Source organism: Gymnoscopelus microlampas (genome assembly GCF_963454915.1).
Source record: "Gymnoscopelus microlampas genome assembly, chromosome: 2".
NCBI lineage: Eukaryota > Metazoa > Chordata > Actinopteri > Myctophiformes > Myctophidae > Gymnoscopelus > Gymnoscopelus microlampas.
This window is the reverse complement of record NC_139939.1, coordinates 20,781,410-20,808,883: the sequence shown is the minus strand read 5'-3', so window position 1 is coordinate 20,808,883 and position 27,474 is coordinate 20,781,410. Positions and strand designations below refer to the sequence as shown.

Genomic DNA, 27,474 nt, shown 5'->3' with positions numbered 1-27,474 from the left:
GTACTTCTTTGAAAACTCATTTTTTGTTCATTATAAGAATGCTTCTCGTTTGGTACTTGCACCAAAGTATTGCTTTTTGTTGCTGTTTGTGATTAACTCTTTCACTGCCAAGGTCGACTTTATGACGAGACATCGTCCAAACGCCCACACTGCCAAAGACGACTTATGACCATACAATTATACTTTTTTCCCCCTTTTTCCCCCCTCCCCCTAATGAAGGGACCTGGATATTGGATAGGGGACCACTGGCCCCAAAAAGGTTGAAAACCCACTAGTTATGGGATTAGGGTTGGAGTTAAGCCTGATTTATACTTTGTTGTTGTCATACACAATTTTTGTTTTTTAAATGGCATTCATAAAACCACCGTCCTAAAATGTCGCTGTCCTCACAAGTATGGAAATACAAACGTGTGTGTGTGTGTGTGTGTGTGTGTGTGTGTGTGTGTGTGTGTGTGTGTGTGTGTGTGTGTGTGTGTGTGTGTGTGTGTGTGTGTGTGTGTGTGTGTGTGTGTGCGTGCGTGCGTGCGTGCGTGCGTGCGTGCGTGCGCGCATGTCACCGAGCTGTGTACCTTGGCTGAGCCCATGCAGTGGACCTCAAACTAAACAATAATACATGTTGTTGAACATAAGAGCTCATTTCCTGTTTGATGTCAGCTCCTTTTATTGTCCAGGTGCACAGTAGAGCAAAAACCTGTAAGGCCACCACACACGTGTGTGTGCGCGTGCGTGTGCACGTACAGTATATACTGTATACACCGTATGTTCTTGCTATAGCTGGCATAACCCAAATGGGGATTTTTACCCCCCGACATGATTCATAAGGCAGGTGAGAATAACTAAAAATAAATGGAAAATAAATCAGAGAGCTTACATAGCAGCACCTGCAGCTCTCTCTCTCTCTCTCTCTCTCTCTCTCTCTCTCTCTCTCTCTCTCTCTCTCTCTCTCTCTCTCTCGCACACACACACACACACACACACACAACATATTAATACTTCACTAGGCATGGGTACAGGCTGTAATTGGTCGCTCTCACATCAGCGCTAATTGCAGCCTCCATTACACCATGCATACATACCCCAGCAGACCATAACCAAGTGCCTCTCTCATCGTTTCTCTCCCTGTGAAGAGACTGTGATTGTCATCATCACACACAACACAATGGTGCACTAATGGAGCCTGCATGTGTGCTCATCATGGACTGTGAGCCTGGGCTGGAGCTGAGCTGGAGTCATATTTATGAAAAACTATGAAAAAAAATGGAAGAAGAAAAACAGCGGTAGAGATCACATGAAAGAGAAAGCAAGACGCTCACAAAGAATGGAGGAGATTGGCTATTCAACCATTTAAGCCCTATTCAGAAATGTTCAAAAATAGCCGATAAGAGCTTGTGACGTGTTGTGACGTGTTGTGAAAATGTTTGAGAAATTGTAGAACATTTTTGAATTAAAAAAATATATATTTTTTATTATACGGAAACATTCTGAAAAATTTGAAACTTTTTGAAAAATGTGTACATGCCACCTATCAGATACAAAGTGGTTTAACCACTTAGGCCCTGTTCAAAAATAGTCGACCTACAAGCTCACAACACGTTGCAACGCATTGTGAGCTTGTAGTCGGTTTGTTTTAGATTTGAGTCTTTTACGTTATTTGAAACATTCTGAAACATTTTTAAACCATTTGAACATTTCAGACGTATGCCAACTACCACACACACCACGGGTTAAGAAACAGAGAGAGGGGAGGGGGAGAACGACGTGCGAGAGAAGGGAAGGGGGGTGTGGGTGACCAGCAGATGTTTGGCTGGGCCTTCAAAGCACGCCTAGTAGACTATTGCACACGGCATTCCTGGTCCAAAAGCAACACCCAAACACTTTCCTTTCCTTTCGCTTTCTCATTTTGTGTGTGTGTGTGTGTGGGGGGGAGGGGATGGGGAGGGGAGAGGGGTTGGCAGCGAGGAGAGCCAGTCATCCAGAGGCATCCGCAATGACGCCTTTTTAGAAGCGTTTCAGAGAAACGTGCCTGTTGTGACGGAATCCAAAGAGGTGATTGTCGAGTCGCGTTTCCTCCTTCTCGGCTTCTAATTAGCAGTGGTGGAAGAGGTACTTGGAGTTTGTATTTAAGTTAAAGTAGCAATACCACAATGTAGAAATACCCCGTATTAGAAATGTTACCTGATCATACGCACAAAAGTATTACCATCAAAATGTACCTAAAGTACCAAAGTAAAAGTACTCATTACTGTATGTTTTGTAATAATCAAAAACGTGGAAAGTAACTCAAGTTTTCTAGTAATTGTAGTGGAGTAAAAAGTACAATATTTGCCTCTGAGATGTAGTGGAGTAGAAGCATACAAAGTGCAGAAAGAAAATTAAACACTCCAGTAAAGTACGGTGCTTGAGTAAATGTACTCAGTTACTTTCCACTCTCTGCTAATTAGGAGCAGATCTTGCACAGGGCAGTGAGCCTGGGACACAGACAGTGCTGCTTGTCAGGGCATCCTATTGAATTGCCTCTTCGTTGTCGTCGGGCAGAAACCTCTTATCTCCACATTCTAACTTTTTTTTCATAAATGAACGCCCTATATTGGTCACACTACAGCGTCACACAAAAGCAGCAAAAGTAGCAGATCTACAAGCTTGAAACGCGTCGCTTCGCGCCGCGTTTCGAGCTTGTAGATCTGCTACTTTTGCTGCGTTCGAATTTGAATCCTGAAAAGTAACATGGACATATGAGGTTTCCACCCGACAGAGACTACGTGCTTGCCTTTGTGCCGAGTAAGCAGAAAGCCGGTGGTAGATACAGCAACGGAGCAATAATGAGCTTAAAATAACAGCGCCACAAACTGTGGCTTGGCGTAAAACGAGCTTCACCTCCCGCCATGAGTTCATCTTTATCACGGATTGCACCATTTTGCTTTTAGTTGATGTTACAACGTTGGCTGGCCTAGATTATGTGCGGGCCAGTGTTATTCTTTTAGAAAGCGTGTTCCGCCTGTCAAAAGAAATAGTCTGAGCAATTGTGTGTATGCTGCGCTGTGAGTCTGAGTATGACAATCCAATACCGTGAGGATGACACCCGAAGCGTTTTCTTTAGCAAAGAGCTTTCCTTTTTAACCAATTCTATTCAAAGTTGGTTAAAGAAGTCTTTGCCTTTGATGCCCGACAGCGTGTCATGGGGTTCGATTCCCGAGCCCGGCGGGGCGGATTCGCTGCACGTCACTCCCCAAACTCTCCCCCGTTTCCTGTCTCTCTCCACTGTGCTATCAGAAAAACAAAGGCGAAACGCCCCCAAAACAAATCTTTAAAAAATCCACATAATAACCGGTTAAATGGACACTTCAAAGCTCTTAACTCGCAGCGTAAACCGGAGCACGTTTGTTCGGAGAGGGGCAGCCAAAGTCTTTCATGCTGTCCCCCCCCCCCCTCCAAATAAGTCATGCCCTATTTCAAAAACCTCTGGTTATACTGTAGAACATAACAGAGGATGAAGGGGCGACACATCCCAGGGTGAGGCTCATGTTACCTGGGTGAAAGTTTTCATAAAACACAGGGGTCTGGTTACTGTTGCAGTCCTGTTACAAGTGAAAGCAGATAGGATGGGAGAGAGAGAGAGAGAGGGGACTTCCATTAACCTATGTTGACTAAATATCAGGCCCAGCGGGGTCACGCTCAAAAAAAACTCCATTGAACTTCCATATGGTGTGTGAGGGTAGGTACGTGCCTGCGCGCCTGCCCGCCATGTGTTTGAGAGCCAAACATAAAGTTACCCCGAGGCTAAGATAGCCTCCATGCTAATGCTACCTTCATGCTTGTTAAAGCTGCAATCCGGAACTTATTTGAATGAATATAACTTCATTTTGAGTATGATGGTTGCAGATAGTCTCCCTACCCTTCCATTCAGAAATGCAGACCCTGTGTTCGGGTAGCTAACACTACGGTATTGACTGAGCCTCAAAGCGTAATATAATATCTCCCCTGGCCATGCGGGCGTTACGTCTTAGTCCAGCAGTGGCCATTAGGGCTTTTTGTGTTATCCTTTTTGGCATCATTGTATAATTGTACCACTGTACTATTTACAAACCGTTAATAATGTATTCAGTCAATCAATCAGTAGGAATTTTAATCGTGGGTAGGACATACAATTTGCTGATTGCTTTATCATTTCATGGGTTTCTCGATGATTCAATTCAGTTAAAAAAATATATCGATAGAATCATTTTAAAGAAGATTATGGATAGATGCATGCCCTCATTAAAACATACTTCACTGCCTTAAGCGACCCACTATCCTGGGTCTTCTCTGAGGTCAGTTCTGAGCACTAGAGTGACTGTAGTAGTTTAACATATCGTTGTTGTCGGGCAGAAACCTTGCGTCTCCATATTTTACCTTGTGGTGTTTTTTCGTAAATTATCGCCCTACTTGATCATACTACAGCATCACACAAAAGCATCAAAAGTAGCAGATCCACAAGCTCGAAACGCTACGCGAAGCGACGCGTTTTGTGCTTGTCGATCTGCTGCTTTTGCTATTTTTGAATTTGCATCCTGAAAAGTAGCTGTTTTCCACCCGACAGAGACAATATTCTTTACGACTCGAAGCTTGAAGTTTATCTGGCCAGCTAAACCTAAAGTGTTGCATCATGTGTGATACACAGAATCATAACCTATGATTCACCGGTTAGAACCTCTCGGGGGGCTCAGATGCTGGCGGTGCGTTTTACGGCCTGGAGGTGATGCTATACCACTAATCTTGGGGGCGGCTGCGGCCCCGGAGGTAGAGCGTCCCGTTTGGGGAAACATATTCCCGGCTCTTCCTGGCTTCGCGTCGCAACGCGTTGAGCAAGAACCACTGAACCATGTTAACTGCTCCCGATGAGGGTGGTATAGCTCGCGTGGTTGTCCCCGCCATCAGTGTGTGACTGTGTTTGAGTGTGAATGGCTGAATGTACTAGGGCTGCAACACATGTACATGTCCATGACCATTACACTGTTACACTTTTAGAAACGATGAACAAATTAATAACTAATAATAACATATATCCCATCATAACAACTAACCAAATATACCTTTAAATCAGGGGTCTTCAACAGGGGGTCCGGGACCCCTAGGGCCCGGGGGTCCGCCAAATCTTTGTGTGATAGGATTTAGTTTTTTTACATTAACGACTTGAACCCTAGAATTCCTTTTCTGAGGGGAACATTAGCCGAAAATAGCCGATCTACAAGCTCTCAACGCCTTTGGCAAAGAGGCTGTAAAAAAAAAAAAGTAAAAAAAAAAAGGCTTTTAATCTGAAACACAATTGTATACAATATAGAGGGGGTCCATGCTTCATCTCTCTCTCAGCTAGGGGGTCCTTGGCCTGAAAACGTTGAAGACCCCTGCTTTAAATCGACTGTATGCTAACGCTGACATCGACACTGACAATGATATTTGACTCTGAACAAATTATCTTTTTGTGCTTGCTGAGAGTATAGAGTATTAATACCCTGATTTTGTGTTGTCTTACGTGTTGCATTTTGGTCTGGTCGATATTTTCTTTTGTAGCTGTGTCACACACACTAGTTTGTGAAGCTAGACCGGAACACCTATTTGTTGTTATACCTTTCAATCCAGGAACACCTTTTTGTAACATTAGCTGTTGCTATATATATATATATATATATATATATATATATATAGCAACATATTTATATATATGTATTTTTTTTTTTCCAGAAAACTAACGTCAGGATTTAGGTTTGGGTTTTTAGAATCGGTCTCAGGTCTAAATGGGTTAAAACTATTCCTGGTAGATCATTTAAGTGCAATGGCACTCAATGTAATAATTCCAGTCTCTATACAGCAGCCATGTTCAGTATTTGTAAACATAAAAAAACAACCCCCCTCCCCACGCTTAAAATGACAATAAAGACTGTGACATTTAGTCACAGCTTGGCTTCATTAATAATGAATAATGAATAAGAAAATTACTTTTAGTTGGCTCATAAAACGTTCCTTTGGGCTTTGATTTATAGTATGTTTTTCCTTTGAACAATATCCATAGTGTCGCATTCATTTTTTCCGTGACAATTTACAACGGGGGCTGAACACTGAATACTTCACACATATTGGATAAAGCCTGATTTATGCTGCAGTGATAAAGTGCCATACAACGTGCCACTTGACAGAAATAACAACTGAAAAACATAATAATAATTCAGTTGAAAATATGCCGTTTTTTTGTCAAGCAACATATCACGGGACAATTTGCTGCCAAGACTGTGAATCAGGCTCAACGCAAGCTGTGCTCTCTCATAGAAAGTTGTTCTATGGGCACTGGTTCTCACAGTGGGGTCTGGGGACCCCTAGGGGGTCCCTGGGGTGGTTCCAGGGGGGTCCCCAGCAAAATGAGTTAATATTGCATCAAAATCAGTTTAAGCATTTTAACCCTATATATTCACAACTTGTAGCACAGCAACAATCTTGGGAAAAAATGAAAAAATCTGGAATATTTTTGAAACATTTTAACAACAAACTTCTTGTATGGGGATACCTGGCAAAAATGTTTTCAGATGGACGTTCACAGCCAAATACATTCATTTGGGCGTCCTTGACATGCAAATATTTGAGAACCACTGATCCAGGGCTTAGTAACATAGGAACACTCTCTGGTTTCATAGCATATAGATAGAATAAGGTTAATACAATTCTCCCTGCTCTTCTATTGAGACATTTAGATCTTCTGGTTGAAAAAAAGAGGTGTTGGTGCATGAAGCTCAAAGTGTTCTATTTCCCCTCCTCAAACAGGCTTCACATCTTAGCTCAGCGGTATACACTGCAGTGCTCGCATAGGATACCTGAGTTTGAATCCCGTGGATTGCAGCTTTAAAGGGGCTACACCATGAATTAAAAAAATATATATTATATATAAATATTGCCCCCTAATACGTTTTAAACAGGTTGTAAGCCTAAAAAACATCCAGATATTTTTTCTCACAATCTGACTGTCTGTCATTCCAAGCTTTTTCAGCTGCAATACCAAAACGTCCTATTGGGCAGGGGGGAGCTACTGAGCAATTCTGTCTGGCCATCGTCAATGCAAAATCAGTGCAAGTGACATCACTTGCACAGCCATTCTGAAATGGCCTGTTCAGACACGCCCATTCAGGAAATCCATGAAATGAGCATGAATGACTGAATGTTAAAAAAAAATATTTTTTGGGGTACAAGAGACACTGGGGAGCCCAAAAAATACTAAAAACCTTAAAAAAATGAAATTCATGGTGTAGCCCCTTTAAGCCTAAGAGCCATAATGCACATGGTCCCATGACATCGGGCATCGGACAATCCATAAGTACTTAAATTACGTTTGGTGTAGATGCTCATTGACTTTGCAGCAACTGCATTTATAGCTGTACTGTAACATTTTATATTCCTGAAAGGAAATGGTTGCTGCCTGGACCACAAAAAAAGAAGTACAGTACAGTACACAATGGAAGATGTTATTCAAACAGGCCGACTTATTTCCTCTTAATTATTACTTTTCACCAAATGAACCCCTACGGGTCCATTTGATTACATTAAGTACACTCTCAGAGTTACAAATGGATAAAACGACACTGCAGACATTAATACTGTGACTCATGCTCTTCGTAACACCCCCAAACCGTAAGTGAGGGAATACTAAACACATAAAAATAATGTGACTAACTACAAATGCTGTCGTTACGCTATAAAAACACACAGCACCAAGTGCTGTCATTTCCCCTCTGATGCGGCTATAGATTGACATAGTTTCCGCATCAATCATGATGAGTGTTAATATGACTGGTGTCTTGCCGTGACATAAAACAGGGCGTGATGGCTTTTCAGACCGCATTACACAGAGCCAGACCAGATGGCTGTGAATGCATTGGAGAGAAAGAGAGGGCTGATGATTGGATTGCTGGTCTATAAGACGAATTTGTCATCGCTTTCATTTCTTGACCTTCCGTATGCTTGTCTTTATATCTGCGCCCACCCATCTCCCCCCCCCTCGCTCTCTCTCTCTCTCTCTCTCTCTCTCTCTCTCTCTCTCTCTCTCTCTCTCTCTCTCTCTCTCTCTCTCTCTCTCTCTCTCTCTCTCCCTCTCTCTCCCTCTCTCTCTTTCGTGCTCACACAATGACGATGATGTCTTTTATTTTATTTTATCATTATTTTAAATATCCTATATCAGGGGTCTTCAACGTTTTCAGGCCAAGGACCCCTTAGCTGAGAGAGAGATGAAGCAGGGACCCCCTCTATATTGTATAAAATTGTGTTTCAGATAAACCTTTGATTACTTTTTTCCCTCTACACACCTATAACTCCAAAAATAGCAGATCTACAAGCTCACAACGCCTCGCAGCGCGAGGCGTTGTGAGCTTGTAGATCTGCTATTTTTGGCTAAAGTTCTCCTCAGAAAAGGGATGCTAGGATTCAAGTGGTTAATGTCAAAAAAAGAAATCTTATCACACAAAGATTTGGGGGACCCCCTGTAGTAACTCTGAGGACCCCCTAGGCGTCCCGGACCCCCTGTTGAAGACCCCTGTCCTATATCTTAACATGACTACAGTACACATCTGACATTTGTAGCAAACCTAACCAGCTTGAAAATCAGTTGAGAATTCAGCAATGATGACGCAGCGATGCTTTCAGTAGTGGAGAGGCCTCCTGCTTCAATAGACATATACTGTACAGTATATAGGGCATACATAGCATTAGGAGACACGGCTTGAGCCCTTGCCAATATGGCGGCCACGTTGACACATCGCTCCAATGAACAGCAGCAGCCATTGCTGTATCAAAACACGCCGCGTTGATGAAGCTTAGCATCATCTTCTTCTCCAGTTTCTGCAGGCTCCTCCTCTTCGTCTTCCTCCTCCTCATCTTCATCATCTTCCTCCTCACCCTCTTCGGCATCTGCGTCGGCGTCAGTGTCTTGTTCCTTGTTTTTTTCCTCCTCTTCTTTTCGCTTCAGGTCATCTTGTTCCTGCTTCATCATCTTCTCTGGTTCCTTACTTTTGCTATATTTGTGTGACGCTGTAGTATGATCAAATAGGCTGTTAAAGGACGTCTTCACCCATTTTCAACCTATCTTCATATAATAGACCCGTTTTTCTACTCGGTCTTTGTCTCATAGGAGGGCTGTGGACACTTCAGAAACCCATCTACCATTATTTCTTGCACGCGAGAACAATAGCTTAGCATGCTAACCTTCCAGGAATAGAAACCCTGTCGTTTCTATTAGCTTGGATTCCCCATCGATGATGTCACTGGTAGACAGGTTTCAGAACCGTCCACAGCCCCTCCTCTGAGACACAGAGTGAGTGGACAAAAATGGTGCCATGTTATAATGAGCATTTGTGAGGACCAATCATATGAAGACAGGTTGAAAATGGGTGAAGTCGTCCTTTAATTTACGAAAAAAATACAAAAAAATAGAATATGGAGATAAGAGTTTTTTGCGACGGTATATATCTATGGTTTTAGCCATACAGAGTTTCCGTGAGCAGCTTCAATAAATTAATCACACACCTCACTACCTCTCCCCCCCCCCCCCCCAACATCTTGAAAGCACTACTACTGACACGCTCAGCTTCTCCTAGTGTTTTATGGCCTCTTAGGGCGGGCCTCATCCATCCCTAATGTTCTGGAGGACATGCTTGGGGTGCCTTTGGAATGTCTCAAACAACGACGTCTCTGTTAGGAATTACACATGCCAGCGCCGGCTGAGTCATGCGGCGCAATTAGCCTCTCTAGCATTGTGCATTATTATTATTTAATGACTGCCGTGTTCATCGTCGAGCATGCACGGTTTTCTCATCGTTCATTTGGTTAGTTTTTTCGGGGTTGCTGTCCAACTTGTGCCACGGGTGTGCCACTGCGAAAATAGATCTATAAGCTCACACCGTGAGGACGCCATCGTGTGACTAAGTATGAATCCGGCTTCATAGTTCAACATGATTTAGACCCCACGTGCAGATAGGGCCACAGATAGTCGTCACTTTGACCAATCAACGCCAAAGCCTGCTCCGTCTCCATGAAAGTCAGGTCGGGATTGGCCTGCGCTGTAGGAACCAATTAAAATGCAGAGGAGAGAGGTGATCAGGCCATGAAATGTGGCACAATTCAGCATCTTGCAGAATTGGCAAGACTCGTCGGATGTTTTCCAAAAGGAGGCGTTTATGCACAAACTCAGCATTTGCTAATTGATGCACATGCAGCTGCAGGGACTTATGTATGTCAATGTCAACCCTTAAACACTAAACCTGGGACGCAAACGGTCCCATACTGTCGCCTCCACTACAGTTACAGCAGCGCATTTTGGTTACAGACAGAATAACAATTATAATTTTCAATTCTACAGTAGGAGACAATTAAATAAATGGTGGGCGGGAGGAGAGAGTGGCAAACAGACAGACAGAGATGGAGAAACAGTGTGTGAGCAAACTTAAAACTTTTATTGGTGAATACAACTATTTGGAGTACGTTAATACAATGAAACGAACACAACTGCTGTGGTTTTATTTGGTCTCCCTACTCTTCCATTGAGACATTTAGACACTGATGTGGTCGGGTAGGAGCACTATACTGACTGACAAGCGCTATTGCCATGAAGCTCAAAGCGCAATATCTCCCCCTGCCCAAGCGGGCGTTCCGTCTTAGCTCAACAATAGAAATGTCAAGCCCTCGCGGGGGGGGGGGGGGGAGACCCGGGTTCGAATCCCGGGTTATGACATAAATCTTACAAAGCGTTGCTTTAGTCAAAGCTTCCATGACATTTCCTTCATTTTCCGCCGTCCCTCCCAGCACTAGGACGTTGTTGATCTATGAGTCTGCTGCTTCAAGCTCCAGATCCTGTCCTCAGCTCCCCTGTGTCCCTCACTCCCTTTCAACATTAAGGTCTGCTTTAGCCATGAGGAGAGCTTTCCAAGTCGGTGAAACCTCCAGCCCGCCATTATTACCCCATCTCAGATCTCTGCGTGTCGCTCGTACAGAACAGAAGAAGGCCCAGAGCAATAGAAATATTTGCACCTAATAAATGAAGGCTAACATTCCGTGCCAAAGCTTGCACCTGGGCTTATTACAGATGGGATGATTTGTACTGCAGACGGGGGAGCAGCATTGGACGTATATTGCTTCCATTGCTGGTTTCCATGATTGGCCTTTAAATCGCAATGTGCAAACAAGCGTTGAATCCAAGCACAGCACCGTTTCCTCCTGCCGTAACTTTAGGCCACGGGGTTTCAAAGTGGGGGCCGCCATGGGGGGCCAATTGGAAAGTAGGGGGAAAATACAAATTTAAATATAAAGTAAAATAAATTATAAGAAAACAATATGGTAACACTTTACTTAAAGGTTGCGTCTATAATGCATTATAATCACATTATAATGCACTTATAAGGCATTATAACACTTGTTATAGATGTTTATAATCATGCATAACAACTTATAACAAGGTTTATGGAGTATAATGCGTTATAAATGTGATTATAATGCATTATAGACGTGACCTTTAAGTAAAGTGTTACCAAAAAGATTTCAAATAAAATTCATCAGATTATTGTGCCAGTTTAACCACTTTCAACCCGGCTTCACTACTTTGTAATTATTGTCAAAATATTTAAAGATTCTTCAAAAATCTCTCTTTCTTTCGTTCTTTCTTCATTCCCTCCTTCCCTCCTTCCTTTCTTATAAGTCATTTTGCAATACAGTAGGTTCCTCTGCAGACAGAGACTACAGTATGTCTATATTGGAAGGTCCTTGGCGTGTTTGGGAAGCCCTGCTCCAGGCCTTGAGTTACTGTAAGGTGATTGTTCCCAGTGCTTATGTCTGTGTCTGTGTGTTTCTTGTCTTCAGGCTGGTGGTTTGTGAGCACAGCCGAGGAGCAGGGCTGGGTGCCGGCCACATACCTGGACTCCCAGAACGGAACCAGAGATGACTTGGACCTGGGCACCTCCAGGACGGGAGAAGGTTAGTGTGTGGGCAACCAACACACATTCACAGAGTTATGGGTTCATAGAAGCCTGGTTCTCAAACTTTTTAATTTCAAGGGACCCTCAGTTTAGCATGCATTAAAGGCATAGTATGTAACGTTGCCCTGTGTTTACAAAACAAACTGAGATGAGATGTGTTACGTAACCACAGGGCAAAGTTACATACTATATCTTTAAGTCACAACCCCCATAACTCTGAGAGTTATGTACAAACGGACTGTAAGGGTCCATTTGGTTCCTAACTACTTCTTGTACTTCTTGTTTCTGTGAAGCGACTTTGAGTACCTAGAGAAGCGCTATATAAAACTTATGTATTATTATTAATAGGGTTGTCCGATATTGGCTTTTTTACCGATAACCGATATACCGATATTGTCCAACTCTTAATTACCGATACCGATATCAACCGATACCGATATATGCGGGGATTATTGTGATTAGGGTAAGATCAAATTTCATATCACACACACCATATACAGTAAGAACTCCTGTAACTTATTTATAAAAAAAAAAAAAAAAAAAAAAAAAAAAAAAAAAAAAAAAAATTTCAAAAACCGATACCGATATTTTCCCGATATCAATTTTTATGCTAATATCGGCCGATAATATCGGGAGGCCGATAAAATCGGACATCCCTAATTATTAACTATCCATCATGTAGCTGGGGACCCCCTGGAACCTCCTCAAGAAACCTTGGGGGTCCCCAGACCCTACTTTGAGAACCACTGTCAATAGAATTAACAAATTAATGTGAGTTCTCTATGATTCATCATAGTAGAAATGTGTGTTTGGAGCAGGGCTGGATTTCCTCATAACTTGGGGTTACGAGTTTCGGTTGGAATGTTATCTGTCTTCAGACACACGCACGCACGCACGCACGCACGCACGCACGCACGCACGCACGCACGCACGCACGCACGCACGCACGCACGCACACACACACACACACACACACACACACACACACACACACACACACACACACACACACACACACACACACACACATTATGTATTCATTGTGAAAACATCAACATTTTGCCTTTTCTATCCCTAAAACTTGAGTTATACTTCGTTGCTCACAACACGCGTCGTACGCGTATAGTTCGCAAAACAATTTATCTTTTGAGAACCAGCGAAATTATCCTCACTGTGTCTGTTTCTCAAATTCTACTATACTTGTGGCGACGTTTGGCCCTCAAAAATATAGTAATACTTGTAGACACGCACCCACACACACACACACACACACACACACACACACACACACACACACACACACACACACACACACACACACACGCACACTAGAATCCTAGATCTGGAGTCACAAGTCTCTGCCGTACAGACACGTCCCCGTCCTCAGCCAAATAGCCCTCTCTGTTCCACCCAGAACCTCTGTATTGTGCGGAGCAGAGCGGATATTTTGGCACTCAGGGAAATTCCTCCGGGCTCCCCTGGGAGGCTGCAGTCTGCAGTGAGCCTCCTTCTGTCAGGGCCTCCTGTTCTCTCAATGTTTAGTCTGACTGTTTACATGGCACATTTCATCATCAAGCACCAAAAATGCCCCCCCTCCACCCGAGGGGAGGAGAGCAGCACGCACGCGCCCCCACACGCACACACGCACACACGCGCGCACACGCACATGCATTTGCATATCGTTGCTGTCGGGCAGAAACCTCTTATCCCTATATCGTAACCTTTTTTGTGTTCCCTCCCCACTTGACTACTGCGTCGCACAAAAGTATCAAAAGCAGCAGATCTACAAGCTCGAAACGCGTCGCTTCGCGCCGCGTTTCGAGCTTGTAGATCTGCTGCTTTTGATATTCTTTCATTTGAATCCGGAAAATTAACGGTGTTGCACATAATGAGGTTTCCACCCGACAGAGACGAGATACAGGTACAGTACATACTGGAATTCCATGTGCCTACACGCATTTAAACATGCCACTGACTGCATGCATAAACACATGGCCACATAATGCATTCACATAATGGGCACGCGTATACATTACACACATATAGCAGTAGGTTAGTGTGTCATGTAGTAAAATGCTTCAGTATGTCACAAAGTGTCAACATCAAGCCCCCCAGAGCCCAGAGGTTGCATTGAAGCGCAATGGACATGCTGGCCATTCATAGGTACTGCAGCTTAAAACGGCCTGCATGGGGCTTCTGTCATGAACGAGCGAAAACGGTTTCGACCGATGGGCTCGACTCACGAGCTAGCGCACAGGGTTGCGTCACCTCCGTGACGCAAAACGTGTCACTGAAGCCCCAAATATAGGCTCCGGCCGTCACATTTCCCAACCCGGAAGACGGGGTGATTTAGGAGTATTCGTTGGGTGAGCAACTCAATGCAAGTGGATGGGCGGGGATTTCCGGTGCCCTCTCTATTATTTTTTAACTCTATGGTATACATACAGTAACATCGTCGGTGGAAATGTCCAAAACTGTTACTTTTCAGAATTCAAATTCAAAAACAGCAAAAGTCGCAGATCCCCACAAGCTGAAAACACACATGCACAGACGCACATGCGAACATGCACACACACAAATGGTTGTGTTATATAGCCAGGTATGTCATTCAAAGCGGTACTAGCCTTCACATCAAGGACGAGAACATTGAGTTCTCTACCACAGCTGCATTCATACATTTTGTATTATCAAACATTTTCATTACATCAGTGGTTGGAAGAGGTACTCAGGTCTGTGCACTTACTGTAAGTAAAAAGTAGAAATACCACAGTGTAAAAAGTCCTGCCTTCAAAAATCTTACTTATATTTAAGTACAGAAACATTGGCATCAAAATATACTTAAAGTAGCAAAAGTAAAATAAGTCATTATGCAGAATGGTCATTTCAGAATCATATAGTATGCCGTCTCTGTCGGGTGGAAATGTTACTTTTCAGGATTCAAACTCAAAAACAGTAAGGGTAGCAGATCTACAAGATCAAAACGCGTTGCGAATGAGCTTGTAGATCTGCTACTTTGTGTGACGCTGTAGTATGATCAAGTAGGGCGTTAATTCACGAAAAAAAAACACAAAAAGGTTGAGGTTTCTGCCCGACAACAGCGATATTTAGGAAAGTCAAGAAATGGGAGCTCTTTTTGACGAGCTTCCTGCTCAAAATGAATTGAATGAACACACACACACACACACACACACATGCACACACACACACACACACACACACACACACACACACACACACACACACACACACACACACACACACACACACACACACACACACACACACACACACACACACACACACACACACACACACTAAAAACAGCTGGATGGCTGTAGTCATCCCCTGTTCAATAGATAAAACAGCAGGCTCAGTGGAAGTGTCAAACCGTATAGCCAAACATCCTGACATAATGCTCTCATTAAGATGAGCTGGCTCTCTCGCTGTTATTGTTTCTCCAGTGTTTGATCGCAGACTTGTGTGTGTGAGGACGTTCTGGAGGTGTGAGAACAGTCAGAACACACACACATCCTCCCTCGCTATACAGTACGTCTTCACACTACGGCCACCGGTTACCCAAGGGGTCCGACCGGGCCGCCCCCCTCGGGGGGTCGCCATAGAGAGACACAGGCCAAAGTGTCATCCACTTTCACGTTTCAACCTGGCATCCCTATTTATTTTGGCCATGTCATTATATTGCAGTGTTGATTTTGCCACACATTTTGATTTTGTTTTAGTTATCAGTCTTTTGAATAATATTCCATTTAGTTTTAGTCATATTTTAGTCATCTGAAAGGTTTAGGTTTTGTCTAGTTTTAGTCGACTAAATGGCACAAGATTATAGTCGACTAAATCTACAGTTGTTTTAGTAGACTAAAATGTATTTTGGCGGTGCCTTGATGGCGTCATAATGGCTTATTTTACACTTGGTTGCATGCTGAAAATAGCCGATCTACAAGCTCACAACGTTGTGAGCTTGTAGATCTGCTATTTTCAGAGCGCCCACACCCAGAGCTCAACCAAACATAAAATGACTTGTCTTTTAGTTCTACTGGATCTCTTCTCCACTAGTCCCTCCATAACATTTAAGTCTAGTTTTTATTTGTTGACGAAATTGTCACTATATTTAGTCTTAGTTTTACTCATCGCTGCTTGGTTTTTATTTCGTTTTCGTCAGTGAAAAAAGGTCGTCATTGTTTTAATCGAACAAAATCAACACTGTTATATTGTCAAAAATTGTTTTTCAAAAATGATTTCAAAAAGTTTGACAAAATAGTAAAGCTCACAACACGTCCATTTCACTATTCCTCGTACGAGAAGTTTATAGTGTGTGTATGCATGTACAGTATGCGTGCACACACAGCTCTTGTCAGATGTAAGAAGGGGGGCTCCGACGGGGGAGGCTGGAAACCACTGCACTATGCCATCCCCATCCCCTCTCAAGCGCCTGCCGTTCGTTCTCCCACCAGACCTGATGTCTTCATGTTTGCACACCTCGCTGCACCGAGGGCTTTGATGCCTATACCCACCACCCAGTCTTCTCCCATGCTGTCTGCTATATACCTCTCATTATCCCCCAGCAGACTGCTGGAAGCTAAGCCCAAGTGACAGCCAGGTTCGCTGGGGAGGAACTGACAGATGTGGCGGTGCCCCGCGCCGAAAAATTACCCTGCGGAATAACTTTTCCCCTTTTTGTGCCTTTTTTTTTCCTCTCTCCCCCTTCGACTGATATTTCAATTAGGAGCTCAATGGAACGAGGGCGGGGCATAGGTGGGTCGGAGGAGGGAGTCAGGGAGAGAGATTGAGAGAGAGACACACACACAGAGAGAGGCAAAGAGAGAGAGAGAGAGAGAGAGAGAGAGAGAGAGAGAGAGAGAGAGCTCAAGGACAAGGAGCGAGGGAGGGGGGAGACAGCAACATTGCACACATTAAATCCTCACTTCATTCGACTCCGAAGAGTTTTACAAATAGCCTGGGTTCCATTTGAACACCTTTCTGTTCGGCGTTGTATTAACAAAGGAGTTTACTGTGTACAAGGAGAGGGAGAGGGAGAGATGGAACATATCAGCGGAAGGAGAGGAGAGGGACAGGAAAGGGACACGCACACACAAGGACAGGAAACAGATGAAGGGAGCGACGAGAGAAGGAACTAGATTAACAGAAAGGACATGGAGAGCTGATGGGAGTGGAGTGTGGCATCCATCTACTACTACACACGCACACGCACAGGCACGCACACGCACGCACGCGCACACGCGCACACGCACACGCACACGCACACGCACACGCACACGCACACACAAAAATAGATAGAAGCTCACGATGCGTCGCAAACCTCAGCCAAAAATCTTTTCCTAACATTTCTTTTCAACCAAAAAAAAATAACAGACCAGGACAATTTCCCTCACAATGTCTATTTCTCAAGTTCTACTATTACTTGTAGGGACATTTGGCCCTGACAAGTATAGTAATTACCAGTACACACACACACACACACACACACACACACACACACACACACGCACACACGCAAGGTTTCTCTGCTTTATGCAGCCTCGGAGAACGCATTAAGAGAGGAAAATGACTGTTGATGGCGGGGAAAGGAAACCTCATTACATATGACTGCAGATTCATCATACGGCCCACTAGTTATCAAGTTATCAGCCTGGCACCAGAACACACTGCACACACACACACACACACACACACAGAGAGAGGTGCTCGGCAGAGGAAGTGCATTCGACATGGTAGTGAATTGAATTGCTAACAAGCTTCCCAGCCGGTTCTACTGTTCCCATAAATAGCCATGAGATCTTTTACCTCGTGCAATACAGTGGTGTAAAGGAATTAAGTACATTTACTCAAGTTCTGCACTGTACTTTAACAACTTCGAGATACTTTTACCAGTACTAAGTAAGACTTTTTGAAGGCAGGACTTTTACACTGTGGTATTTATTTCTACTTTTACTGTAAGTGCAAAAACCTGAGTACTTCTTCCAGCCACTGATGTAATGAAAAAGTTTGATAATACAAAATGTATGAATGGAGCCGTGGTAGAGAACTGAATGTTCTCGTCCTTGATGTGAAGGCTAGTACCGCTTTGAATGGCGTGGAAGGACATACCTGTCTCTATCTTTGCTGTCGGCCAGAAACCTCTTATCTCCATATTTTATCGTAAATGAATGCCCTACTTGATCATACTTTACAGCGGCACACAAAAAGCATCAAAAGTAGCAGATCTACAAGCTTGAAACGCCGCATTTTGAGCTTGTAGATCTGGATATATGAGGTTTCCACCCGACAGAGGCAATTTAACACAACTGTAATGGTGTGTGTGTGTGTGTGTGTGTGTGTGTGTGTGTGTGTGTGTGTGTGTGTGTGTGTGTGTGTGTGTGTGTGTGTGTGTGTGTGTGTGTGTGTGTGTGTGTGTGTGTGTGTGTGTGTGTGTGTGTGTGTGTGTGTGTGTGTGTGTGTGTGTGTGTGTGTGTGTGTGTGTGTGTGTGTGTGTGTGGCTGCAGTGGTGGAAGAAGCACTCAGATTACAAGATGTTTTCTATGTTTTAAGCAAAAAGCCTGTATTCAAATTTTGGCCTGAGCTTTGGCATCAGAATTATACTTAAAGTACCAAAAGTTAAAGTACTCATCATCATGAATGGCCCAAAATAGCTGATCTACAAGCTTGTACATTACCAAATGTATTTTATAAAAAGATGCATATCTATAACATGTATCACATGTAGATGGACGGGCGTGGATTGAGATGCACTGAGCGTTGATGTGAAATCAGATTCATCGTCTCAGTCGGGTGAAAAACGACAATCCTGTCCAAAACTGTTACTTTTCAGGACTCAAATTCAAAAGTAGCAAAAGTAGCAGATCTACAAGCTACTTTTGATACTTTTGTGTGACGCTGTAGTATGATCAAGTAGGGCGTTAATCTACGAAAAAACACAAAAAGTTAAAATGTGAGATAAGAGGTGAATTTGAGGTTAAATGTGAACACTAGGGGGCGACGCCCCTGCTGGTCAATGTTAGCCAGAAAACTGTGCTACGATACTTTGATAGTGGTTACTTTTCTTAATGTAACTTCTAAAGCCGAGCGCAGGGTGGTCATGGCTTTGCCTTTAACTTTCACTAAAAAAAAATATAATATTTATATATTTTATGTTTTAATTTCAAACAAAGGAGCTGCTGTTTCATTTGTCCTGAGATCATGATGCTAAATATATATTGCTTCTGTTTTTGTGTAAACCTCATACTTGGTATTAGGAGGGTATTCATGGGATAAAGGCAATGAAGCTAATGACCAAATTAGGCTGCTGGCTAAATTCTACCTTGTATTTAAAACCATTGTTATTTATTTTTTTTCCAGCTGAGGTATAACTCATATTGGCTTCACCATTTATTGTGACTGTTCTTTATTTGCTTGGCTAACCCCATGGACAAGTTTCTCCATGCAACTAACAACAACATTAAAAAAAAAAGCCTTTGTTAAAGTTTGTTAATCCGTGCTTCTAACAAGTACACCTCCATGTTTGTTTTTGTTTTTTTCTCTCTTTTTGGTTGCTGCTCATACTCATCAGTTACTAAGAGACGCAAGGCTCACTTGAAGAGGCTGGACCGTCGCTGGACCCTGGGGGGGATAGTCAACCGCCAACAGAGCCGAGGTGAACACTTGTACTTGTACTTGTACTTGTACTTGCGTGTGGGGGTGTTGCGTGGCAAAAATAGCCGACCTACAAGCTCACAACGTGTCGCATCCGCGACACGTTGTGAGCTTGTAGAACGGCTATTTTTGGACAGGATGTCTTTTGTACAGTACATCGCCTGAGAGACATGTGGATGAGTGGATGCACATGCAAATATGCATAATGTATATGGACATGCATATGCATAATGCACTTGTACATATACACACGCACACATTTGTGTGCAGCGGGCAAGCCACACACACACACACACACACACACACACACACACACACACACACACACACACACACACACACACTCACTTCCTCACTGACGTACTCCACCCTATTAACCCATTAAGACCTGGAACTGTGTCATTTTTAGATTTGAGCTAAAAAGAGTGCCGCGCTACGAGCTTGTAGATCTGCTATTTTTGAAAAATCGTGAAATTGTGTGAAAATCTTTGAATATATATATTTTTAAAGTGAACATTTTTAACTCAAATCTTTGCTTCTGGGGGGTCCCTGGAACAACATATTTTGATGGGGGTCCGCGGCCAAATACATATCATTTTGGGGGGTCTTGACATGAAAAAGATTGAGCACCACTGATAAAGAAACATACGTTTTTCAGAATACTGTTGAGATTCAGGAGACATGTAGAATCGGCTTCAGGTCTCTATGGGGTTAACAGTACATCCAACAGTACTTGCACGTAGTCCCTTCCAGCTACTCTCTCTCTCCTGTACTTTCACACAGAAGTCCTCATGGTAAACAATCATTTGCATCCCTGACAGCTCCGACTAGCCTCCAAGCATCATCATCATCAGCAGCAGCAGCGTATTGGGTGGCCCCTGTAGAGGCGTTCAGCTCCCATAGTAAAACTTTAGAATCTTCCAACCCGTCACTCTTGGACTTTTTCTTCGTCTCACGCTGTGCAACAAAATAATTGGATCATATTAAAGTAGATTTATATCATTAGGGCTATACCCTGGCCCACAGCGCAAACACACAGCACGCTTTAGTCCTCTCTGTCGGTCCTCTCAACGTTAATAGTAGGACATCGCCGCTTAATTACAGCAAGCTAGCTCTCTTAGGTTTTGCGGGCCGTTTTAATGACTCTGGCAGTTTTTTTTTGGTTTTGTTTTGCTTGTTTGTTTGTTCAGTTCTTTGAAATTAAAAAAGAAACGGTCTACTTTGCTTTTTTTGGCACGGCTTCTTGGATGATTTGTTTTCTTTTTAGTCGTTATTGCAGAGAGAGAGGGAGAGGGAGAGGGAAAGAGAGAGAGACATGAGTCTGTGTCTGAAACTACAGTGGCTCGTCTTTTGTTGTGCAGTTTAAGTACTGTGAGCTGCGGTTCCCAACCTTTTCTGGGTCTGGTGGGCCGACTTGAAAAGCTTGAAAGCTTTTCAAGTGGGCCCACCCATCTGACCACTTAACGCGGGTCTGCCGTGTTAAGTGGTCAGATGGGTGTCGTTCTCAGAACATGTTTGTTTTAATGATCAATCAATCGCTTGTGTCCCAGCTTGGATCAATGGAACTAACATAGTGTGCTCTATAGAACGAGCACACCATGCAATGTGATAGGGCGACAGAACATGGCGGCCGGGTTCCATTGAGTTCAATGGAGAAGTAGCCTCGATCTCCAGGCTTTTATGTTCCTTCGCGTTTTGCTCAAAAGTAAGAGCCTGTTGACGTTCCTGGCATAGGAAGTGGGTGATTTTCCCCAACCAACCAGAGTGCAGTGGGCGTCGCTCCAAATATTGTGACGGTCACGGCTCTCAATGCTGCACATTGGGGGGGAAGGAGGAGGGGCGCGGGGGCGGGAGCGCAGATCGGTGAACCAATGGGAGCCCACGGATTCTCTCTCCGGAGATTTTGAACCCGCCCCTCTAGACCAGATATCAGACGCGCTAGGACAGCCTAATGGAGAAGTGGCGCCATGTTCTATTCGGTTCCTCAACCTGTATGAGTTCCTAGTTGTCAAGGCTTTAAAGAAAGAATCACATGATTTTATTTAATTTTATTAATGTAATATTATCAATACAATATTAGTGTTTTTACCAATTATTTGGGCCGGCCCACTTGCAATATCCTGACGGCTCGCCAGAGGGCCCCCGGCCCACAGGTTGGGACTCTCTGCAGTACAGTACAGTACAGTACAGTACGGTACAGTAGGCGTTGAGTCGTGGCTTTCTCATCCAGACAGATTTCTCAGACGTTCTGTAACGCTGCTGCTGTCTGGTTCTTGGATTAGTGAGAGCGTCATAACGAATGCTGAGGTTGTTTCCTTTTTATTTATGTTCAGTCCAGTCCTTGGACCTGTTTAACCTCTTTAAAGTGTCTGTTGGCCTCCATGAGTCAGCCTATATCATAATGTGGGGGGCTGTCAGGCAGAAACCTAGTATCTCCATAATTCAACTTTGTATGCTTTTCCCCCCGTAAATTAATGCCCTACTTCATCACACAAAAGTCGCGCAAAAGTAGTGAAAATAGCCGATCTACAAGCTCACAACGCAACGCGTTGTGAGCTTGTAGATCGTCTATTTTCACTATTTAAAAAATGATTTAAAAAAAATAATACTAAAAGAACGGTTTTGGACATACAAGGTTTCCACCCGACAGCGATGATAATGTGGGCTGATTCACCCGGTGCCACAGACCCCCAGACCAGCAAAGAACACGGGGGAAAGGATGGCCGATAAGTCATTAATCAGAGTTCTCCCTACGGAGAGAAACACAGATCCTGCATGAGGTATACGTTATGCTTCTTGCTGTGGAGTGACTCACTTTGTATAGAGCAGAAATTGGGCAAGAAACTAACTATGGACGTGATTCATACTTTGTCGTTGTCGGGCAGAAATCTCATATCTCCATATTTAATGTTTTTTTTCCGTCACTTAATGCTGTATGGTCGAAAATAGCCGATCCACAAGAGCTTGTAGATCATCTATTTTCACTTTTTCGCACAATTTCCCATTCCGTTTCCTGAAAAGTAAACGTTTTGGACGTACGAGGTTCCCACCTGGCAGAGACGACTTAACAGCAACACCTTGGGGACTAGTTATAGGGAGAAAGGGTATACAAACATTTTCACTGAATAATACCATCGCTGTAGATGCACAACAACACTAGGCCTGTCACAATTATTACATCATCGTCTAATCGCAATTATTTTATAGAGTCCCAATTATTTTTGCATTATCGTCATAATCAATTCCATGTTAAAAAATGTCATATATTTTCAAAAATGGCAAAAATGGCATCGCGGCGCGTTTCGAGCTTATAGATCTGCTATTTCCACTATTAATGTTTATTTTTAAGTATTAAGTAATTCAATATGTGTTATTGGTCATATCTGCCCTGTGCAACTTTTGTTTACGAAAGTTAAAGCCAAACAGAAATGTAACTTCTTCTCACAATGTTCCACTGATTTTCAATGACAGAAACACAATTAAATCGTTAATCGCAATTATTTGAGTGATAATTAATCGTCAACTTCAATTTGTAATCGTGACAGCCCTAATACAACACCACTGTGCTGAGCAGATCCACTTAGTCAGTGTGAGGTGAAGTTCATTTAACTCAGAATGGACTGGTGAATTAACAAAGAATAAGGGTAGGTTAACAGCGGAGGCCATAGCTGAATGAGTAGAGTGGCCATGGGAAACAGAAGGTCCCCAGACTCCCTTGGGTTCGATTCCCGCTCCCGACTATGTGTCCGCGAGCAAGAAACATAAACCCTAACTGCCCCCCTCCCCCCAAGCGCTCATCAGAACCATCTGAGCCAATTGAATTCCCCCCATGGGATAAACCAGGTTCCTCCACACAGGGGAAAGTATTTACATTTTGTATTGCCCATTCAATTGGTTCTGGGATTAAATACAGTTACCTTCTGATCTCGAGCTTTAACTTCCTAAAAAACACAAAAACGTTTCTGCCCGACAGCAACGATATAACATCACCATACACTGAAACTCTTGTACACAGACCACGTAGCCTGCCAGCAGCATGATCAAATGGACTAATATGGACTTACCGGGTCTACCTCGCCAAGGGCTTGCTCTTAGCCAGGTCTGCTGCAGCAGCAGCAGCCAGTGTTGCCATGTTCCGCTTATTATAAGCGACTTTTGGCGTTCGGTTTTTGTCTTTCGTCTGGCTCGTCTCTAAAGTGTAATTGCATATTTGGGCATGTTTCCAATTTTTTTAATTATTATTTAAATCAGTCTCAAATGTTTTCATATCATGGACATTTCAAATTAATATGTATTTGTCCCTAACCCCCCCTCTGAAAATTGTTTGTGTCAGGAAGCCCAGTACCAGATTTGTGTTGTTGTTGTAAGAATGTTTCGAAAATATTCCACTATTTTCAAATAGCCGATGTATACAGTACATAGGTTTAAAGGTGGCCTAATCGATTCTTTTGGGCTTGTTTTCCGAGACCTGGTTGCTTATTTCTCTCGCAAAATCTGGCAACGCTGGCAGCAGGGCTATAGCTATCTACCTCTCCCAGGATAATGTGAAGACTTGGCTAAGACGGGGCTGATGGAAAAGTGTGAAAGTGGGGCTGAATCCCAACATAGTGGAGCTGGTTTTAATCACAGACCTCGCAGCCCATCATCCACTCTCTGTAGAACACGCATGACTCACCAGGCTCGCTGTCGCCACTGCAGCAGAATGAGGGCACCGAAATGTGTTCATGTTCTGAGTTGGCTTTTTTTATAAGGTACTTTGTTTCCTTATGAACGTGGCACTTTTGCAGACTCAGGTCGGCAGCTGTTTCCTTGTACTGTAACATGTACTTTTTTAAACATCCTTTTATCTGAATGTAGCAGCGTCTCTGTTCGTGTTTAATATATGATTGCTTTTGCATCGTATACCCAAATTCCTGTATTGCCCCAAAAAGTATTGACACTTGCCTACTTATCTTGACACGTGCACTTGACTTGTAAAATTGAACTTGAAGTAAATATAGCATAGAGCTTTCCAGCACGATATCCCTTTCTTCTTTACCTCAACACCTTGCTCATTCAGTGTACTGTATGTTTACAGCCCGTGTCACTGACTTTATGCGTTCCAGCCTGGAGACTGGGTTGCTTTATGCTAGCACCGTGAGTGACAACAAATCCCCTTGTCAAAATGTTGGTATATTTAGATATCCTTTACTTTACTTTATTATTTTTTTATTTGACTGGGACAGCTTATATTAATGAACAATACATACAGTACATGATGTCACGAAAATACACCGGATTTAGCAAGAATGATAATTTCCATCCGTAGTCCCCCTACATAAAAACAAGCAACATTACAAGCCACACAGTAGAGTACAAAAGGGAGGAAAACAAATAACAGTCAAATTCGCCTAATTCTTTTAATCCAAATGTTATAATCCAAAGGCATAAATGATGCTTATATTTGCTACTGCGTGTATACACATTGGGCATGTATCTAGTTATCTTCTGGTCTCATGTCAAGCCTGTGTTAACCACTTTCCAAAAATAGCAGAGCTTATAGACCGGCTATGTTTGCTATTTTTTAAAGTATAAAATAGAGCTTAAGTGGTTAAGCGAATAGGAGAGAACTGTTTGATTGAAAGGCAACCTAATATGCTGCTTGGAGCATTTTAATGATTAAGGACTATAAGTGGGTACTGTGCCCTGCTTGCCCAGTGGGTTATTAGTGTGTTTTAGGACTCCCCTGCGCCTCCTGTGCATGTTTTTACCATTCCCCTGCCTAGCCTATCCACAGCATTGTGACTTGACTTCTGCGGAGAGAGCGCACATGCAGTTGTGTGTGTGACTGGCATGATTCATTTGGTGGATATAGCGTGGCGCCATATCTTTATAGCCATACTTTTAGGGTCACCGAGAGAGTCAAGGAGACTGACTGAGAGGAGAGTGGAGTTTCAACTGGCAGGGGAAGATAACTGGCAACGCTTGCATTCGACCTAACTGCTCCTGGACCAGTAGCACTGTTTCCATCATACAAAATAAACCCACCGTGAAAGCCACTGACTGCTGACTGAAGTCATGTTGGAAACTTGTTTTTGCTTTTTTTTTTTTTTCGGACTCTTTCATGCTCTCCCCAAATCGTATTTTCTCTCACTCTCTGGAACACTTAAGTTTCCTACACTTAGGCCTCTCTCTCTCTTAGTCTTTCCTTCTATGTTTGATCTCGTACCCTGTCCTGTCTACTGCTGTATATTATGATCCCGATGAAGGTCCTCAGGTGATTGAAAGGATCTTGCAGAGTGGGAACAAGCCTATTAATGCTTGATTTATCAATTGTAATGACAAAAATAATGTTACATTGTGACACGTTGTGAGCTTGAATGTAGAAGCATGAAGTATAAATCAAGCTTACTCCATTAAAACCGGGAATGCATCTGTGTCATTTTAGCGTTGGCTATTCAAAAATAGCAGATCTACAAGCTCAGAGCGTGTCACTTTGTGCCGCGCTGCAAGCTTGTACATCTGCTATTTTTGAATATTTTAGAAAAATCTTGAAAGTGTTTTTGTAATCATTTGGAATTCTTTTTTTAACACAAATCTTCTCTTCTGGGGGTCCCTGGCACAAAACATTTTCAGATGGGGGTCCGCACCCAAACTCATATCATTTTGGGGGTTCTTGGCAATAAAAAGGTTTGAGAACTACTGATTTAGAAGATTTTAGCGCTGGCGTGTTCACGTGCGCAGCTCAAGCTGCTTGAAGCTTGAGCTGAAACATTTTCAACTCAGGCGTTTGGTGCGTTGCCGTTTTCCGCCTGGGGAAAAAAGCCTCAGTGGGACAACAACAAACAGTATTATAGAGCGCCGAAGGCTGACATCACTGCCGCTAGAAGGCGCTATCCCCCTGGGTCACAGCGTTATTTGTTGTATTGGATTTTCCATAGGGGAACCTTAGATCGCGTCATGTAAGAACCGTGTTCCAGAAATAAACATATCACCCTGAGATTTTACTCAAATGGATATGAAGCATTACTGACAGTAAAAAAAAGTACTAATTTATCCAAAAAGTAAGAAAATATATTTTTTCCTCTCCAAAAACAGATGTCATGAAATCTACCATAACTCAATAAATATCATAAACGACACTGTCACACACCTGAAAATTGCCAGGACAGTGTTAGTGGGAGTGACGTCAGGACTAGGGTACTGATCTTGTTTGTGCTGCTTTTCAGTACAGAGATATTTGTGAAGTAGGAAATTCTAGTAGACCTATAGTATAGAGCCCCGGGGGGGACCCCCGGCCAGCTAAATTATATGGAGTTGAAGTGGTTATAGCCGTTTGAATGTGAGGCAGCTAATGCATTACGGAGGGCCGAGATAAGAATGGACTGAGTGAAGATTGAACAGCTCTCTGTACACTGTTGAGATGCGTTGTGATTTAGCTGTGGTGGCAAAAGGACAAGAGCGATGAAGAGATCATCCAGAATTTATCACTCTGGAGATGATGATTGGCTAATGGTAGGAAAAAAACACTTGTTTGATCTCCTGCCCATTTGCTGACATATACATTGGGCGTTAACGCAGCACTCCATGAAGAAAATGGAGGTGTGACGCAAGGTTTCGTCAATAAACAGCGCCTCGCGTATGCCGTAGCACTCAAGTTACATTACGGAGCACATTATTATTGTTATATGAGGTTGCATTTAGTTGACTCCTCATTTTTTGACGGCAGTAATTGACCGCTGACAGTAAAAGGCTGTCGACGGTGTCGACTGTGACAAAACCAACAGATTCTCTTGTCGACACTTTTGTGCGTCGGTCGTGGCGCCTATGGGCCGATCCGTCTAGAGGAGTG

General features: G+C 43.2%; 1 protein-coding gene across 3 annotated transcripts in view; it reads left to right on the top strand.

The window, feature by feature from the left end:
- Window positions 1–27,474, top strand: part of sh3pxd2aa (SH3 and PX domains 2Aa) — a 184,585-nt gene that overhangs the window by 134,758 nt on the left and 22,353 nt on the right. For all 3 annotated transcript variants that reach the window (XM_084044248.1, XM_084044247.1, XM_084044249.1), the window contains 2 exons: window positions 11,863–11,976; window positions 19,561–19,644. In XM_084044248.1, coding sequence (XP_083900374.1) covers window positions 11,863–11,976; window positions 19,561–19,644 — 198 coding nt within the window. The remainder of the gene's footprint in view (window positions 1–11,862; window positions 11,977–19,560; window positions 19,645–27,474) is intronic.